The sequence below is a fragment of the Pipistrellus hanaki genome (genome assembly GCF_964339955.1).
Source record: "Pipistrellus hanaki genome assembly, chromosome: 18".
Classification (NCBI taxonomy): domain Eukaryota; kingdom Metazoa; phylum Chordata; class Mammalia; order Chiroptera; family Vespertilionidae; genus Pipistrellus; species Pipistrellus hanaki.
The window spans coordinates 36,470,949-36,490,502 of NC_140520.1; the positions used below are offsets into that span (position 1 = coordinate 36,470,949).

At 48.2% G+C, this 19,554-nt stretch overlaps 1 protein-coding gene across 1 annotated transcript in view; it reads left to right on the forward strand.

The window, feature by feature from the left end:
* The window catches only part of NME7 (NME/NM23 family member 7), a 99,535-nt gene that overhangs the window by 61,008 nt on the left and 18,973 nt on the right, over positions 1-19,554 (forward strand). Inside the window, exon 11 of the mRNA XM_084867126.1 lies at positions 423-530. Within this exon, the coding sequence (XP_084723252.1) occupies positions 423-530 (108 nt within the window). The remainder of the gene's footprint in view (positions 1-422; positions 531-19,554) is intronic.

Sequence of the window (19,554 nt, forward strand, 5' to 3'; positions counted from 1 at the left end):
GTGTGTGTGTAGGGAAGAGGAAAAGAGTGAAGGAGAGGAAGTAGGAGAGGGAGAGGGAGAAGGAGAAGGAGAGGAGGAAAAGAATAAATTAGTTGATCTGGGGGAGATAAGAGATCAACAGAAGGACTTGATAACATGCATATAAGTACAACCAATGGACACAAAACTCTGGGGAGGGAGGGTATGTATGGGAGGGGGGGGGATAAAAAAAATAAAATGAGGAAGGAAAAAAGAATAAATTGGTTGAATGTCCATCAGCAGGAAAAGTTGTCATACATTCATGCTGTTTCCGAGAAAAATCAGTCTCCTCAATGTATTCATGTATTCCATAAAAAAGTAATTCCAGCATGTTAAAATGCTGGCATTTTGCTTACCAACCCCACTTGGCTGGCTTGACCCATCTGTGCATGTGTGTTCAACAGGAAATCGCCCGGCATCTGCGTCCCTGCACCCTCCGAGCGGTCTTCGGCAAATCCAAGATCCAGAACGCCGTGCACTGCACCGACCTGCCAGAGGACGGGCTGCTGGAGGTGAGTCAGAAACACCTGCTTGGAGCTCAGGTTCACGAATACGCTCAGCAGTCCTGGTGTGTAAGAACCTCTTAATATCCTTGCGTGATACTGTTACTGGTCATCTGATAACCTCCGATTGCAGCTTTAAAAGACCAAGGCTGTCCAGTTATAAATCAAGAAGGTAGTTTATAACTGGACAGCCTTCAAAGAACTGTTATTTTTCTGACTGGCATATATTAAATATTTTTAAATATTTAAAGATTAAAAATAATTTAAAAAGTGAAAAACTACAGAATTAATTAAATATCTAGTATGAAACCTGTTTTAAAGTCAGGTGAAAATATCACTATAAGTGGCTAGTCATGGAAATCTACCAATGAAATCAGAAGTCTAATATGTAATGTGAGAGCATTAAAAGAAATAGCTACTGTTCGTTGACTCTATCGGGTTCTGCCATTGTAAGTGCTCCGTGTAAATTATTTCTAGGAATCCCACAGCAACTCTAATAAGTTGGTATTATATCTGTTTTATCAGGCAAATGAAATTGAGACTCAGGGGGGTTAAGTAACATCTTCAAACAGTGCGTAAGAACAGAGCCATATTCTGACCTCTCCTCTGGTTAACACATTAAACGCCCAGCCTGTTTTATCTTCCAGACAGAAAGTATAGTGTCAGTCACCAGTGACTGTCTGGGCACTCAACGTGCTAATTAACATAAAATAAGAAACAAAGAATTACTATAAGAAAAATTGGTCTGGTTTGGGTTTAAGAAAGTCATTTGTTGGCCAAACAGAAACTTTAAGGAAAGGATTGATATTCTCTCTTATACTTTAAAAATTTTTTATGTGTCTGAAGGAACTAATAAAATGAAAAGACAAATGCTAAATTAAGGAATCTATATATATAAAAGCCTAAGTGACAGGATGACCAGACAGGATGAGTTGCTGTGATGCGCACTAACCACCAGGGGCAGATGCTCAATGCAGGAGCTGCCCCTGGTGGTCAGTGTGCTCCCACAATAGGAGTGCCACTCAGCTGATGGATGGGCACCAGACAATGGGTTCATGGCTGGCAACCATAGTTGCAGCAGTGCGAGCCTCTCCTGCCTCCACAGTAACACTACCAAGTGAGTGGCAGCAGTGGCAGGTACAGCAGTTCTGGGATAAGTGGGAGCAGCACGGTGCCCTGCCCACGCTCGGGGCTCCTCCCCAGCCGCCTGCTGCTTCGCGCACTATTACATTCCTGCCCCCAGGAATCGGGCCAAAACAAGGGATGCAGGCCAGGCTGAGGGACCCCACCGATGCATAAATTCATGCACTAGGCCTCTAGTTGTAATATACAGGACAGAAAAAGTATTTCCATAAGACATCTTACTATTTTTTATTTCATGTCAAATCTAACAATCTTATTTTATTTCTACCTTTGAAATCATATATAGAGAAGCCTTCCCCATTTTAATTTTTTTTTTTGCGTTGAAATGCTCAGTGCACCTGGCACCTGTGTGGACACGTGGAGTGAGGGAGAGATCCAGTCAGTGTTACCACATTGCTCATCAGTGCTTCCTTTCATTGCTGTTTCTCGTTGGTTGATGCCCATGCACATCTGTGCCTGTTTCTGAACTTTCCGTTTTATTCCACTGGTCGGTGCCAGAAAAATACTACTTTACTACTGCAGTAATTCACCCTTTAAGAAAGTTTTCTTGGTTATTCTCTTTAACTTATTCCTCCGTGTGAACTTTGCACAAGTCTGTCAGGTTCTTTACTCCACCCCCAGGATGCTAGGGGGACCAGGCTGACATCACTGTGTTTGTGATTAGTGTGGGAGTGACATGACTATAGAGGCCCCTCCTGCCCTCCCTCGCTTATGCCAGCAGAGCCTGGCACAGCCTATCACCTTTCTTCCCACCAGCGTTTGTTCTTGTTGCTGTAGAGAAGGACTTCATTGGCTCCACTAAGATTTTCTCCTGTTATTCAGGGTGTAAGTTGGCTAAAATCTTATCTAAACTAAAATCTTATCTAACCCTGGTATGAAATACTGACATACTCCCAAAATGTAAAAATGGTACAAACGTCAACCTTAATTACCCAAAGAATTAAGTAAGTATTGGTTTTAAATTCCCACCTATTTTAGGACTGTTCCCTTCACCTTCTTTTTTTTCTTCTTTTTAAATAAATCTTTATTGTTCATATTATTACAAATGTTCCTCATTCCCCTCCCCCCCATTGCTCCCCTCCACCAGGTTCCCACCCCACCCTCTGCCCTTTCCCCACCCCCCATTGTCATCATCCATAGGTGCACAGTTTATGTTCAGTCTCTTCCCGCACCTCCCCCCACTCCCCTTTTCCCTGAGAATCGTCAGTTCACTCACCTTCCATACCTCTGATTCTATTATATTCACCAGTTAATATTGTTCATCAGATTTTTTAATTCCCTTGGTTTTTAGATTCACTTGTTGATAGTTATATATTTGTTGTTCATAATTTTTATCTAAATCTTCTTTCTCTTCTGAAAGAACCCCCTACAGCAATTCATATAATTCTGGTTTGGTGGTGATGAACTCCTTTAGCTTTTTTTTTAATTAGTGAAGCTCTTTATCTGGCCTTGGATCCTGAGTGATAGCTTTGCTGGGTAGAGTATTTTTGGCTGTAGGTTTTTGCTATTCATCACCTTGAATATTGTCAGTCCCATCTGGTCTGCATGGTTTCTGTTGAGAAATCAGCTGACAATCGTATGGGTGCTCCTTTATAGGTAACTAACTGCTTTTCTCTTGCTGCTTTTAATATTCTCTCTTTGTCTTTTGCTCTTGGAATTTTAATTATGATGTGTCTTGGTGTGGTCCTCTTTGGATTCCTTTTGTTTGGGGTTCTATGCTCTTTCCATTCTGTTTTTTTATTTTATTTTATTTCAGACAATGTATTCTTTATTTCTAGTTGATCCCTTTTCATATCCTCATAGGTCTCGTTTATTTTATCGGCCTTTTCTAGGAAATTCTTGAAAAACCTCATAAGCTTTTTGTCCTCCATTTCTTTTGCTTGTGATCTGTTTCCTTATCTTGGCATTTTCACAGCTTCCCTGAGTTGATAGGGTGGTTTTATGTGCTAGGTGTCCTATATGGTTCAGTGGTTCAGTCTCCCAGTTACCTGAGGTGGACACTTTTGGTGTCCCCTTTTGTGGACTGTGTGTACAGCCTTGTTGTAGTTAAGTCTTGATTATTGTTGGTATCCCTGGGAGGAACTGACCTCCAGGCCAATTGGCTGTGAGGATTAGCTGTGTCAATGCCAGGAGACAGCCTTATTCGACTAGACTTGGAAAATTGCAAAAGTTTCTGTGCTCAGCTTGGATGGGGTGGAGTTTCAGGTGGAGCCTACAGGCTTGGCTTCCCCTTAGCCCCGCCCTATGAGGCTCCTGAGTCTCAGTGTGCCTCAGTGTCCTTCGGTACTCGCTGTAAGCACCTCTGAGAGAAAGGTGCCCTTTAGTTTCGCCCGCTACCAAACAGTCTAGGCTATCCCCCAATGAGCCCAGAACTGGGGTTCAGTGCAGTTGGAAGTGGGGTTGGAAGTGGGGTTCAGTGCCTTTCCGCCTTACAGCCCAGACTTCCTCCGTATGAGCCTGGATCCCCAGGGTCTGGCCTAGAACTGGGGTTCAGTGCAGTCGGAGCTGGGGCTCAGCACAGTCCAGAGCTTTTGTCTCCTTCCCGCTAGGGCAATCTAGCAGCAGAGTCAATAGTCCGTCCTCTGCATGCAATGTGCACGCCTCCGGGACTGTCTTTTGCCGCTCCCCTGGGTTTCCACCTTACAGCCCAGACTCCCTCCGTATGTGTCTGGGTCCCCAGGGTCTCGCCCAGCACAGTCCAGAAATTTTATCTCCTTCCCACTAGGGAATGCCAGCCAGGCACTCAGTGCCCCCTCCTCTCCAGCTCAGTCCTCTCCCCGCGCACACACCATGTCTCCATACCTTAGGCTTTTACAGCTCCTCTGATTTTCCTTCTGATTTTCTCTTTCCTTCTAGTTGTAGAATTTCCAGTCAGTCAACTTTCCTGTAGTTCTGAGTAATGTCCATTTTGTATTTTAGTTGTATTTTTTTGAAATTGTTGTGTGAGGCTGCAGTTAGGCATTTACCTAAGCCGCCATCTTGGTTTCTTCTGTACCCTCCCTTCACCTTCTAATAGCTTAGGACCTGCAGTCTAGGTTTGACTAGAGAGTGTTTGTTCAGCGAAATTGAAACATTATTAATCATAAAATGTATGCCCATTAAAAAATGCTACCCAAGTACTCCCATGCCTGCTCATGCAATTTAGACTATTACTGCCTGCAGTTTACAAAGCCATTTACGAAATGATAAAAATCATTTATCATTTAATTGCAAATATAAAACACAATACAGAAAGTGGAAGTTGGTGCTCTCACCGCCTCCAGTCCTGTGGCTGGTGACTTATAGCTTCTGTGACCTCGGGTGAGTGAGTCACTTTTTCTTTCCAGGCCTCACTTCTCTTATCAATAGAACGGAACAGAATGCTGATACCCCAAGCACTGCTCTCTTAGTCAGGGCTCAGCTAGTTGCAGCTTACTTGGCTTTAAATGGCCAAGCAGTGGAACAGTACATGGAGGCCAGAAGAATTATCTGCTCACAAGTCTTCAAAGTGCAGGTCGGCGTGACATAGACACGAGCTCTGACAGGTAACATTTGTACCCATGCATGCTGGTCCTGAGGGAGCGTTCTTTAGTTGTAGGTGACCTCGACCTTCACTGCCCAGTCCAGGACCTTTCTGAAAGGCAGTTCCCATCACAAAGCCTATGCAAGAGCTGCCGGGGGCACTGGGCTGGGGCTCCCCGTGGCTGTGGCAAGAAGGGAGCAGTTTACCCTCAGTCTTTCCCTCATGATGTTTCCTGAGCCTCGCTTGTGCCAAATGTCCAGGAAGTTGGATTTCAATTTATATTTTGTCCACATAACAAACCACACAGAGGGTTTTCCTTGCTGACATTGCGCCAGGATTTCAAAGCAGCTCAACCCTTCCGCTGTTCGCACTGAGCTCACTGTAAGTGTCAGAGGTCGTGGAGGGTCTCAGCAGGAATCAGGAGATGGGCTTCTCTGGACGCCTCTCAGTGACACAGCCATCTAGGACAGCGGCTACAGGAGGACACAGGCCAGGCTGTCCTTTCACTGGGGTGTCTCAATTCTCTGTCGGTAGTGACTGAAAATCTTATGTTTCTGCTTTCAAGAGAGTGTGCATGGGAAAGGTCTAATTTAACTAGTAATAAAATAATACTAGTTTTTCCAATGGCCACACTTTAAAGTGTCAACGCCCATTTCCGTGAGGCTCCAGGAAAATGGATTCCTCAGGGGCTGGTGCCAGTGATGTGGCCACAGGGCTTGAAAGCCATGGGTTGTTCCATACAACGTGCCCCAGAATGCCACTCCTCAGAGTTAACCCAAGGAGGAAGGCGGCGGGGCTGCGGAGGGAGAGCCGGCTGCGGTGTCACTGAGGAGGAATTGCAGTGATTACAGTCAGACAGGGTGCATGGCTGCGGGTCAGCTGGCCTTCCTCCTCTGAGAAAGGACCATGTGTGCTCATAGCCCCTCGCTCCCTCCAGCCCAACAACGCAGCCAGCAGTGGGCATGGCTCTGCTCCCGGCGCTTACTCATCTCTCTGACCTGGATCCCCGTCCTGCAAATGAAGGTCTGCGCGGTGCCTGCCGTCACACTCCCCGGGAAGGGATCTGTCTTGCCTGGCGTCTGAAAACTCCTCATTAAGTCATTTTTGAGGGACAGTGGGGAGGGTTTGGGTACTTAAGTTATGGTTCATGTACTCAGGCTGCAGTATGGAAGCTTTCCTTTAATGATGGTCATGGAGACTGACCTGTAGCAGAGGCTTTGGTTCATGGTAGACTCACCTCGGCCACTTTTAAAATCTGATGTTCAGACCACCCTTAGAGAGTCCACCTTTTTTCCTTTTGGAATAATTTCAAACTTACAGAAGAGTGGCAAGTACTATACAAAAACTTTTTTTTTTTTAAATATATTTTATTGATTTTTTACAGAGAGGAAGGGAGAGAGATAGAGAGCTAGAAACGTCGATCAGAGAGAAACATCGAACAGCTGCCTCTTGCACACCCCCTACCGGGGATGTGCCCGCAACCAATGTACATGCCCTTGAGCAGAATCGAACCTGGGACCTTTCAGTCCCAGACCGACGCTCTACCACTGAGCCAAACCGGCTTCGGCTATACAAAAACTTTTTTATAAATAAACATTGGGGTTAAGTTGCCAACATAATGCCCCATAATCTCTGAATATTTCAATGTATATTTTTTAATTTTAACTCAAGGATATTTTTCCATTGATTTTTAGAGAGAGTGTATAAGAGAGAGGGAAAGACAGAGAGAAAAATCAATGTGAGGGGGACACATTGATTGGTTGCCTCGTGCACGCCCCCAAAAGGGGATGGAGCCCACAGCCTGGGCATGTGCCTGACCAGGAATTGAACCGTGGCCTCATGGTTCCTGGCTCTATGCTCAGCTGCTGAGCTAAACCAGCCGGGCCAGGTATTTACATTTTAAAAAAATTAAAAACACAGCAGTAGACAGGATACATGGAGCTCTGCCCTCGTGGAGCATATCTTCCAGGAGTGGTCACTGTTTTTTTGAATGACCCAAGTATGACTCTGTTTATCTTTTTCAAATATTCTGTCCTTTGGTTATATCATGTTTGTGGTTATAATATAAAAGGTTAAGAAATATATAACCTATTTCATGTGTATATAGGTGATCAAAAGCATCTGGATTTGGCTGCGTAATTGTTTCTGCACGGGTTCTGGTTCCAGGTGCTGCGTTAACCAGAGCAGACAGTTGCAGAGAGACTGAGACTGGCGGCATGGCTCTGCCGCTGCGGTGAGCGCGGGCCTCCACACACACCCATACGCATAGCTTATCTTCAGTTCTAGTTTCTATCTGGAGGGAAGAGTTGTGATTTTTACTAGTACCTCGTCAAAGAGGAACAGCTTGTACAAAGATAAGAGCAGCGTTCTCTTGGAGATCTAAAAATAGCTTAGTAAGCTCTGAGCTTGACCCTGAGGGAGAAAATGGCAGGAGATGGGCTGAAGAGTTAGCATGGGCCTTGTATCAACACACCAAGACATCCGGGGAGGATTTGGTCACCCAGGGAAGGATCCCGGTCACCCCGGGAGGATTCAGTCACCCAGGGGAGGATTTAGTCACCCTGGGGAGGATTCAGTCACCCCAGGGAGGATTCAATCACACCAGGGAGAATTCAGTCACCCCGGGGAGGATTCAGTCACCCCAGGGAGGATTCAGTCACCCCGGGGAGGATTCAGTCACCCAGGGGAGGATTCAGTCACCCCAGGGAGGATTCAGTCACCCAGGGAGGATTCAGTCACCCAGGGGAGGATTCAGTCACCCTGGGGAGGATTCAGTCACCCAGGGGAGGATTCAGTCCCCAGGGAGGATTCAGTCACCCAGGGGAGGATTCAGTCACCCCAGGGAGGATTCAGTCACCCAGGGGAGGATTCAGTCACCCCAGGGAGGATTCAGTCACCCAGGGGAGGATTCAGTCACCCAGGGAGGATTCAGTCACCCAGGGGAGGATTCGGTCACCCTGGGGAGGATTCGGTCACCCAGGGGAGGATTCAGTCCCCAGGGAGGATTCAGTCACCCAGGGGAGGATTCAGTCACCCAGGGGAGGATTCAGTCACCCCAGGGAGGATTCAGTCACCCAGGGGAGGATTCAGTCACCCCAGGGGAGGATTCAGTCACCCAGGGGAGGATTCAGTCACCCCGGGAGGATTCAGTCACCCCAGGGGAGGATTCAGTCACCCAGGGGAGGATTCAGTCACCTCAGGGAGGATTCAGTCACCCTGGGGAGGATTCAGTCACCCAGGGGAGGATCCCGGTCACCCCGGGAGGATTCTGTAGCCTGAAAGAAGGTCACAGCATGTATAGCCAAAAGCAGAGCTTCCAAAGTTGTTTTGGATGGCACAGCTGCCAGCCTCAGAGACTAATGGGTGTGAAGGATAACCTACAGGAGACAGGAATTACTCGAATCCTTGAAGTGAAGGTGGTGATGGGGAGGCTAATGGGTACCTGCCTCTGTGATTCCGACCTATTTCATAAGTTTGATGGCAGAGCCCAACTTAATCTGACATGTGTATGATTTCTACAGAACCCACCAGAGTGACTGCCCACGCCATGACTGACACTGATTGACCACACCGTGACTGCCCACACTGTGACTGACACCGTGACTGACACCGTGACTGCCCACACCATGACTGACATTGTGACTGCCCACACCATGACTGACATTGTGATTGCCCACACCATGACTGACACTGTGACTGCCCACACTGTGACTGCCCACACTGTGACTGACACTGTGACTGCCCACACCATGACTAACACTGTGACTCACACTGTGACTGCCCACACCATGATTGCCCACACCATGACTGCCCACACCATGACTGACATTGTGACTGCCCACACCATGACTGACACCGTGACTGACACCGTGACTGCCCACACCGTGACTGCCCACACCATGACTGACACCGTGACTGACACCGTGACTGCCCACACCGTGACTGCCCACACCATGACTGACACCGTGACTGACACCGTGACTGCCCACACCGTGACTGCCCACACCATGACTGACATTGTGACTGCCCACACCATGACTGGCACTGTGACTGACACTGTGACTGCCCACACCATTGCCCACACCGTGACTGCCCACACCATGACTGACACTGTGACTGCCCACACCGTGACTGACACTGTGACTGTCCACTCTGCTGCACAGACGCTGGTCTAGAGGTTACAGGAGCTCCCGGACTCGGGGAGAGGGTGTAGTATAAGGTGTGAGCACCACATCGCTAGTCCCCATTTCAAAATGTCAGACCCGAGGAGCTGTGAATAAAGACAGAGGGGCAGGTGTGAAACAGCCTGGGAGAGGGGTGACCACAGAATGGAGCCTGGGGGTGATCCTTAGGGTGCGGGGTGGGGAGATTAGGTGCATCGTGACGTCACTGTTTCTGAAGAGCAGTTGGACTGACGGGACCAGGGTCTGCAGGAGGCACACTGACCATGGCTGTCAGCAGGGGGGGAGTGGTAAGCCAGGGGAAAGGCAGCAGGAGGGGTCACGGTAGCCTTCCTAGGAGGCCCGGGGGACAGAGGCCTGGCCAGCGCAGACGTGTTAATTCAGAGTTTCAGTATTTGTGGAGGGCTTAAATACATAATGAATAATTAATGAAGATGATTAAGAATCATGAAGGAACCCAGAGGCACCAACTAGAAAGAAGTTAATACTGACTCATCTCAGAACTATATAATCTATGCTACATAAGATTGTATTATAACCAAGTATGACCTTCTAGCAATCGACAGAAATGTGTAACTAAAATAGTAACCTCTCTGGGTTAAATATTATTTAAAACAAATCAGTAAGCGTGCTCATGAGCGCCCGTATTTCCCATCAGCACGGAGTTTCTGAAGGAACTTCACCTGGCACATCTGATAAAGCTCAGCCGCCTCCCGGGCGGCGTCCCTTCCTTTCCCTGGAAAAGGGGGGCGCTGGCCTCTGCACTCTGCACTTTGACCTGGACTCTTGCCTTTGGGTGCACGCTGCCTCGTTTTCCAGCCATGACTAAGCGTGAGCCGCCTCGATAAGTAACTCTCAGTGACTAAAGTCCTTCCAGCGGGGACAGAAGTCAGCTTCAGCGACCTGGTCAAGTCCCTCCTCCTCCGCGTTCAGAAAGCAGCGCTGCTCCTCCTGCTCTGGTTTCAGAGGGAAGGCTGCTAAGCCCACGGCTGTTCTCTGCCCCTTAGACAGCGAGGGACGTTTCTGTTTGAACAGGAAAACAAGGGGGTGTTTGACAGAGGAAGTGCCAGGCCGTGTTTGCGGAACAAATGCGTAAGAAGGTGTGCAGGTGAGGGAAAGCTCTTAAAGAAACTGGAAAGGCCTTCAGGCCTCCTCTGTCAGATAGCACCGGATGGTGCTCTGCGAGGTAGCTGTGAGTACCTGTGATGAACAGGGGCCGTTTCCGTTCCCGGTTCACCTGGACATCCCATTAGCCATAAGGTAGCGCCCACGTCTTGCCAATGTCATAGCCAGCAAAGGCCACGCATTCTTTCCTTGATGCAAGTACCAGTGAAGCCCAAAGTGCCGTGGGTACTATTTTTAAATCTTATATTGGACACATGTTTACTTCAAGCTAGGAACCTGATCCAGTGTGCGGCTAAGTGTAAAGGATAGCTGTGCTGGGAAGTTGGTTTGTATTAATTCCTTCATGTCATCTGCTTCTTAATTTTATGTTTTTATGTATGTGTATGGGGTTAATATTGGCTAACTTTAGGGGTACTTACCATGTGCCAGGCATTGTTCTACATGTGTTACATATGTTAACATATGTGACTTTCAGGGGAGTAGATATTATTACCCTATTTCTGGATCAGTAACTGAGGCATGGGGTGTTAACTTTCCCAGAATCGCACAGCAGAACCCAGCAGAATGGAGCCCAAACCATCCACAATCCACTCTCCCTACCTCACCCCCTCCAAGGTCACACAGCAGAGAGGAGCCCGGACCATCCACAATCCACTCTCCCCCCCCCCCCTCCCCAAGGTCACACAGCAGAGAGGAGACCGGACCATCATGATACACTCTCCCTCCCCCCCCTCCTCCCCAAGGTCACACAGCAGAGAGGAGCCCAGATCATCCACAATCCACTCTCCCTACCCGGCCTCCCCCCCCCCCCCCAAGGTCACATAGCAGAGAGGAGCCCAGACAATCCATGATACACTCTCCCTACCCCCCTCTCCAAGGTCACATAGCAGAGAGGAGCCCGGACCATCCATGATACACTCTCCCTACCCCACCCCCCACCCCCCCCCGAAGGTCACACAGCAGAGAGGAGCCCAGATCATCCACAATTCACTCTCCTTACCCCCACCCCCTCCAAGGTCACACAGTAGAGAGGAGCCCGGACCATGGATACACTCTCCCTACCCGCCCCCTCCCCCACCCCACCCCCGAAGGTCACACAGTAGAGAGGAGCCCAGATCATCCATGATACACTCTTCCTTCCTCTCCTCTCCTCTCCGTGTTATAATCTGAACTCTCCAGGGCCTGCGGCAGTGCTGGGTGAGAGCAGGACAGTTCAGCTTGGGGGCACAATGCTACAGGCTGTTGAGCCAGAATAGTTGTCCTCCCTCAGAAATAGCTAGGATGTGTGGCTATTTACTTATATTTCATCCTCATTGGCTTCTACTTTTATTCATGAACTTGTCCCCCTCCGTTTTAGATTAAACATAAAATTGTTTGTTCCTCAGAGCTCTCTCAGTAGCAGGCTCTGCACCATCAGCAGGGCAATGGTCACGTGATTATTGATAAGCACGTTGGTTTTGCTGACTAGTTGGCCCAAATCCATGTGGCATGCAGATTTCTGTCTCTGAGTGGAGACGTGGGCGGGAGGTCTGTCTGGGAAAATGCTGGCCGATTTCTTTGAAAAGCCTCAGATGTTCCTTTCTGTGCAGCATCGGTACTCTTCTCCGGAACAGCTAGGTTCTGTGTGTCTCACCTGGTGCTCCCTCTCCTGGAGGCTCCATCACTCCCCGACCTCATCACGTGGCCCAGGTCACCTCCCGGGTGCACTGTGTGCCACAGCCAAGGGCTTTACAACTCTTCCTACATAAGTCAAGTTCTGTTTTTAAATTCCCATGGACATCCAGGTTGCTTCCATCTCTGAGCATAGTCTTGTCGGGTGGTTTCAGTCTTTCCCCGTCCGTCACTCCGTGTCGTCCACTCATCCATCCGTGCTATCTCGGTTCCCACAGTGGCTTGAGTGGGAGTGGGGGCTGGAATGGACAAAAGTGTGACATCTCTCAGTAGGGGGTGGGGGTACCGTTCTTCATGGAAGCATCTGTTCCCTGCCTCCTGTGCAGCTCTAACTGCCCCCAGGACAGCAAGGGACCCTGACCCGAGAGAAGAGCACCGCATCAGGAAAGCCAGGTGGGCTGGTCCCGATCACTGACCCTCTCTCCACACTGAGAGCTCGTACGCACATGCTTATAGCCTGTTGTGTGAAGGGTATAAACCCCCCGCCCCCCATGATAACCGCTGGGCCCCTTGGCACAAGCCGCAGAGTCACCAGCCGCGCAATCCGCTCCGTCAATGAGTAACTGCTGAGGTTTAAGGTGGCAAATAGTGCCTTTGCTGGGACATCATTGAGCACAGTTTCTGTGCAAAGTTCCCCGCTCTGCCTGGCACACATTAACTTTCCGTTACAGTGCGCTCTGCTCCCGGGAGCGCGCGTCTGCTGCGTCCTCCTAGGACAAGAACGTAAAGCACGGGCCTCCGGGCATCGCAGTGTGTGCGCTCAGAGTCGGACAAAGGAGCCCTTGCTCCCTGATAATTTTCTGCAATCGACACCCATAGTGACACTGACACCTTGGGCTCGCTTTTTTTAAGGATAAAATAACTTTACGCGACTCCTGTGTTAGTAGCCTTTGCTGACAGTTATCCACTGCGGACCTCTGCTTATTTGCTGGCCTTGCAGCCTGCCTTCCTCCCCCGAGGGATCTCTGCGGATTCCCTGCGATCTAGCTCTCCTACCATCCTTAACGTTTGGTCCTTCCCTTTCAAGTTCGCATACAGTTGTGGAAGGCCTGTTTGTGCTATTCACTGTTCCAAACACCAGGGGGCGCTCACAGGATTTGATGTTCTTTGGGAAGGACTGTGAGCTAAATAGATCTTTCTCATCAGGACACAAGTGCTGGGAGGCCAAGCCTCCCCGGGCCCCCACTTCCAGCGCGCAGCCTAGTCAGGACAATGCCAAGAAGGTACCAGCTCTGACTAAGTGATGGTGGGATGGCATTGCAGGCTGAGGAAGCCGTGCCTGCTGGGGAGCCACGTGCAGTTTGACATGTTAGAATTTAAAAGGACATTGGAGAATGGCAGATGAGCTTGGAAGAGTGGCCCAGGATCACGTGAAGTGACTGATTTATACATATCTAGGAGCTTGAAATGTATTCATAAACTAACTGCCTGAGACTGTTTGCAAACTGTTGTGAATACATTCATTTCCTTGGAGGGGTGGGGACAAACAAACAAACAAACAAAAAACATCTAAAGCTTTTATTAGCTCTCTAAGCGTTCTACCACCCAAACATTTTCCAGAATATTTGCACCGGAAGGTTTCACGTGAACGACCATACTGTTGGTTCATTAGACTGAAGCAAAGCCTTTCCATGTCCATATTTCACAAAGAAATTCAATATACAGACCTATGTCCTTTCAAAGATGGAAGCTGCCAGGAAAATGCCTGTGTGCACCAGGTTCTCACATAATGTCGTTTCCTTCAGTGGCGTTTCCTTAGAATGTGATGGGAGGCCTAGGAGCTTAACTCCTTTGTATGGATCAGCCTGTGGCACCGTTAGCTTCATTCTGCTTCAGCTTGCAGAACCTGTGGACATGCTACGTGAGGACTTACTGTGCAGCCAAAACCAAACCTACGTTCCTCCATTGAACAAACATACCCGGCACCGTGGAGGATTTCCGGCTCTCTGCACCAGGAGGGTCAGATTCCCGTAGTGGTCATTCATAAATGGCCTGCGATGCTGCGGGGGGCATTGAGGACAGCGGGGACCCTGAGCCTCTCGATTAAGGAGGAAAGCAGACAGTCACCAGGTGACCACAAAGCGGCCAGTTCCAGCCGCCATGAGCTGTGGAGTGAGATGGAGTGAGGTCCCCAGGGGAACCTGACCAGAAGGGGGTCAGGGAAGCTTTCTGGAGGGAATGGCATTTGAATGGGACCTGAAGCAATTGGTTCCATGTCAGCTGGGGAAGGAGAGGCCCAGACCGCAGTGCTGACGCAGGAACGCAGTGGGGGGGACACGGGAGGCAGGGCCTGCTGGGCTGTCCCTCTGCTAACGAATATCGGGTTTCCCCTGGGCGCTGACATGGTCAGGTCTGTGCTTTCTGAGAGAGCTTCCTGGTTGCTGTGTAGAAAGTGGAAAGTGGACCGAAGGGGACCCGTTGGGAAGGAGTAACCAGATCACGTCTAAGTGTAAATGCTGTAAGTGCACCGGTGCCTGCCGTGCCCTGGGTGTTGGTGTGTGGCTGGTTATAAAGCTGCTGTGTTTCTCTCAGCTCAGGCTTCCCCACAAGGGAGCTGAGGCTGGATGCCCGAGACAGGCCATCCTTCTGCCTTCCTCCCGTGCCCCCGTGAGCCACACGAGAATTAGTGTTTTCTGTGTACCGTGCGAAGCAGAGATTGCAAGTCCTGCTCTACTCCCCTTTCTCTGTATAATTCTTCATGCTGCTAGGCTTGGAGGGGCTCCTGTTCACATTTAACCCCCTTGTTCTCTCAGAGGAGAGTGGCTGGCCTGGCACTGGGCTGTGTGTGGCGCTCCAGCCTCCTGCCCAGCGGGGCTGGGTTGTCTTTATGGCCTGGGAGCCGGCTGGCTGGCTGTGGCTGTCACTGTCAGAGTTGCTGGCGCTTCTGTCTTTCCTTTGGTTGTGAACAGAGGTGCAGTACATTCTTTCTCGAAGGCTGGGAACAATGTACTGCTCGAAGACATCAAGCCTCTTTTCACTCAGACTTGAAGCTGAAACTCCTGCTGCGCGGGGCCCGGGGAAGCCTGACTTCTCTAGTTCTGACTAAGCGGAAAGGTTGAAAGAGCAGCACTCCTGCTCCCAGGGTGCGAAGTCCATGAGCTGACACAAGTGGCAACTAGAAAGAGAAATGAGCTGAGCTTTTCATAACTTGCACTTGATTTGAACTTGAGTTCAAAGGTAAATCAAAAGTTTAAAGTTGCATTTGCATGCTACTGTGTCCCTTGGGCTTCCCTCAGCCGTAAGGAAACCCTAGCACACGAGGTAGTACCAGAGCTCAGCCACCCTCTCTGCCCTCAGCTTCAGACTCACTTTCCCCGCCGGCAGAATAGAAATAACGACATTTCAGCCCTGGCTGGCTTGGCTCAGTGGATAGAGCATTGGCCTGCAGACTGAAGAGTTCCAGGTTAAATTCTGGTCAAGCGCAAATTCCTTGGTTGCAGGCTCACCCCGGCTCCGGCCCTGGTTGGGGGCATGCGGGTGGCAACCAATCAATGTGTCTCTCTCGCTTTGGTGTTTCTCTCTGTGTCTCCCTCTCCCTTCTGCTCTCTCTAAAAATCAGTGGAAAAAATATCCTCGGTGAGGATTAGGAAAAGAAGAAAGAAAGAAGGGCATTTCACACTAAGCCCTGGATGAGACAACCTGGATAAAGGACTGAATCAGCAGAGCTCAGGATAGAAAACAGACCCTCGTGGGATTTCAATAAGAAAGGGGTTTCCTACAGAGGAGACCAGAGAAGGGCAGGGTGTCACAGAGTCCCTGATCTCACGCCACATCACTGTCCTGTGACCAGGGTCAGGCCTCGGTCTTGGTGCCACCGCAGCCACAGTGCTGACTCACCTGCCCCTCACGGCCACGGATGAAGACGAGTCAGGGAGGGCTGAGGCCGCCACTGCAAGCACAGCCCCGCTCGCTGGCCAGCAGCCACAGCCTAGAAGGTCTTGCCTGTCTCTTGCAGATTTCACACGAAGCCGTCTAATGGCGGAGCCTGCTTTGTAAAAGTTGGGAAATAGAGTTTGTAGCTTTCCGGCTACCAAGCAGCAGGCGGATGGAATGGAAATTGAGATGTTGGTTGTGCTGCCGTTGGTGTATTAGTACAGGCAGTCCTCGGTTACATCGGACTCAGTGTATGTCATTTCATGGTTATGTCGCCATCTCCCATTTATTTACTATATTTAAAAAAAAAAAGTTCCCTCATTTCGATGTATGTACATATGTGCTGTGTGTTTTTTATTATTTATTTACCACAAGTGAAGGTCAGGAATTGTTATCTTCCCTTTAAATTTTTTTACTGTTCCACTTCATTACTGCTGTGTCTGTGCTCCATGTGAGTGACGTAGGTGCTTATGTAGGTGGGTTCCGACTTACGGCGAAAATTGCGTCATGTTGCGTCATAGGAACGGATCTACTGTAGCAGGAGGACAGGTGTTACTTAAGGTCAACACCTAATTTGTGATGTTAATTAACCTTAAGAGGTTGATTTGCTTCTAAGGAAATGCACTAGGGTACAATTAAATATAAATCCTTATGTTGTGAACCGATGGTTTATAAGATCCCTTTTCGCCCCACCAAGAGGTAGTAAATAAGGGAGCCAAGTTCTGTGTATGGTCTGATCAGTCAGCGAAGTTCCCTGTTTACTGATGGATGTGCTTTGCAGCATTCAGGTGTGAACAGCTACTTGGTCTTATTTGCTAACTAGAGGCCCGATGCACGAAATTCGTGCAAGAGCAGACCTTCCCTCCCCCAGCTACTGGCACCAGCTTCCCTCTGGCACCGGGACCCGGGCTTCCCTCTGGCCGCCAGCAGGCACCCGGGTCCCGGGCTTCCCTCGCAGCCCTGGCTTCCTCCGGAAGGTCATCTGGTCTAATTAGCATATTACGCTTTTATTATTATAGATACTTGGTTGGGGATGTTTAAATCTATTTCCATGAGAGACATTGTTGTATAGTTTCTTTTCCTATTGTGTTCATCAGGTTTGAGTATGAGAATAAGGCTAGCCTCATTGAATGAGCTTCTGTCTTCTGAAGGAGAGTGTAGATAATTTGCATAATTTCTTAAATTACAATTTCTTAAATGTTTGGTAGAATTCACCAGTTTTGGCAGAATTCACTCATCAGAGCTTAGTGCTTTCTATTTTGGAGTTTATTAATTATTGATTCAATTTTGTTAATAGATATAGGCCTGTTCAGATAGTCTCTTTCTTCTTTTGCAGGTGTCTTTAAAAGAATCAATCCATTTAATCTAGGTTGTCAGATTCATGGGCATGGAGCTTTTCATTACATTCTTATCCTTTTGATTTTCATGGGATCTATAGTGATGTCCCTCCCTTTCATTTCTGTATTAGTAATTTTTGTGCTGTCTCTTTATTTCTTAGTTGACCTGGCTAGAGGCTCCTCAGTTTTATGGATCTTTTCCAAGAACCAACTTTTAGTGATTTTTCTCTGTTGATTTCCTGTTTTAAATTTTATAGATTTCTGCTTTTGTTTTTATTATTCCTTTTCTTCTGTTTAATTTGGATTTAATTTGCTCTTCTTTTCTGGTTTTCTAAGGTAGAAGCTTGGGTAAACATTTTGCTTTGTTTAAGTCTCCCGGGCAAATGCAAGTCTGCATGCTCACATCCCAAAATTCCTCACTGTTATTGCCACAGAAGCACACTGAGCTCCTTCTGTTTCCTGGAGACCCGAAGCTGTAAGAGGCACGTGCATACGAAGTAATATTTTGTCAGACTAGTTATATCCTGTTCTTAATTCTTAAAATATATTCCCGTGATTTATCTTCCCATATAAATACAAATGGAGACCAGAAAAGAGAAGTTAGAGGCCGCAATAATTAGGAAAAATCTTATATGGAGACTTAACTAGACCTGAAATGGAGGTAAGAAAAGCTGAGCACTGCCCAGGGAGAGAGTATATTGAGTAAAGTCGTGGGAGAGCAATGCACATGCTCGCAGACATGAGACTGCACCTGCTGGCTGGAGGGAAAGGGGCTGTGCAGCGGGAACAGGTGTGAAGATGAGCTTAAGTAAGCAGGTGGGTGCCGGAAGGTAGAGAGCCCTCCCTTTTGGGCTGAAGTTTAGAATTTCGTGAACAGCATAGTCATTTCACATGGATCCCCAATGCGGGTTTGTAAAAGCTGCCCAGTCTTTTTAGGTGGATGGTTACTCTGGCTCCATGAGCACAGAACTGGGGCCTCCAGGGAGCGTGAGGTTACAGCATGAGGAGCCTTTGTGGAAGGAACACCTCTTCTCCGATATCTCATTTATCGACAAAGACGCTGGCCGGTTGCCAACAGCGGGGAGTACAGTAGAAACCCTGAAACTGATTCCAGCAGCAAAGTGCCCGTTTTCACAAAATGGGCTTGTGGCATTTTCTGGACAGAAAGCGCCCTGGAGCTGGCTGCTCCTGCTGCCCGCCTGGAGTCCAGCGGCTCCGTCCCTGCTGTGATCTGGTCTCAGACACACCACCCAGGCCTTGGTCCATCATGGGACTAATGAAGTATGAGCTACTGATAGGAATTAAATGAAAACAAAGATGTTCCGTATGAGTCACTCGGTGGCCACATCTGAGTGCCGAGTTGCTGGACCGTCTCCACACTAAATCCCCAGCGATACTTAATGGTGTAGTAATGGGAACCAGGTAAGAGTTCATGGAAATTAGCTTTATTTCATAATGGCTATACCCCAAACATCACTGGGCATCCACCAGCACTATCATTTCTGGTCAACAGTGTTTTAAATGATACTCAGGTTAAGAGAGGGTCATTTGTACTCATGCTTTTCTTGTGTCAACAAAAAAGAAGGATATAGTTTTTAAAAGAAAGATGTGAATAATGTGTTTATACACTAAAGGAAATGAAGCAAAGAATATGTTTTCTAGTCAAAGGGACACATAGAGATTTTCACTAGTTCTTTGGCAATGACAGCAAAGCACATGATAAGTGTGTCATCGCTTGGGATTTTATGACTGATTCCATTCCCGTGAGACGAATACATATTATTTTTCTTCCTCCAAGCACAAGCTGTCTCAGCCGTTCAGTAACTGTCACTTCGGTTGTTTTTGTTTGTTTGTTTGTTTGTTTGTTGTTTTTTCCATTATAGTCAAAGGTTAGATTCAGACTCCCTAACCTAAAACATGATGTTGTACATTTGAATCCATAGCTCTAGACAAAACCAATAGGGAATAACCTATGCAAGTAGAGATCAGTGTTTCTAACTTACTATTTTGAGTATTAACTTCCAAATTAGAAACATGGTTGAGTTTTACAGTGTCACTTGAAGGCTCAGAAATTCCTTCCACTACCAACTAACCCCCCAAATAGAGGTAGGAGGATCATGAAGATTACAGAGCAGCATGGACTAGTAGTCCCCTGGTAATGTAGAGGCCTTAAGGGCTGACGTACTTACTTAATCTCAGCC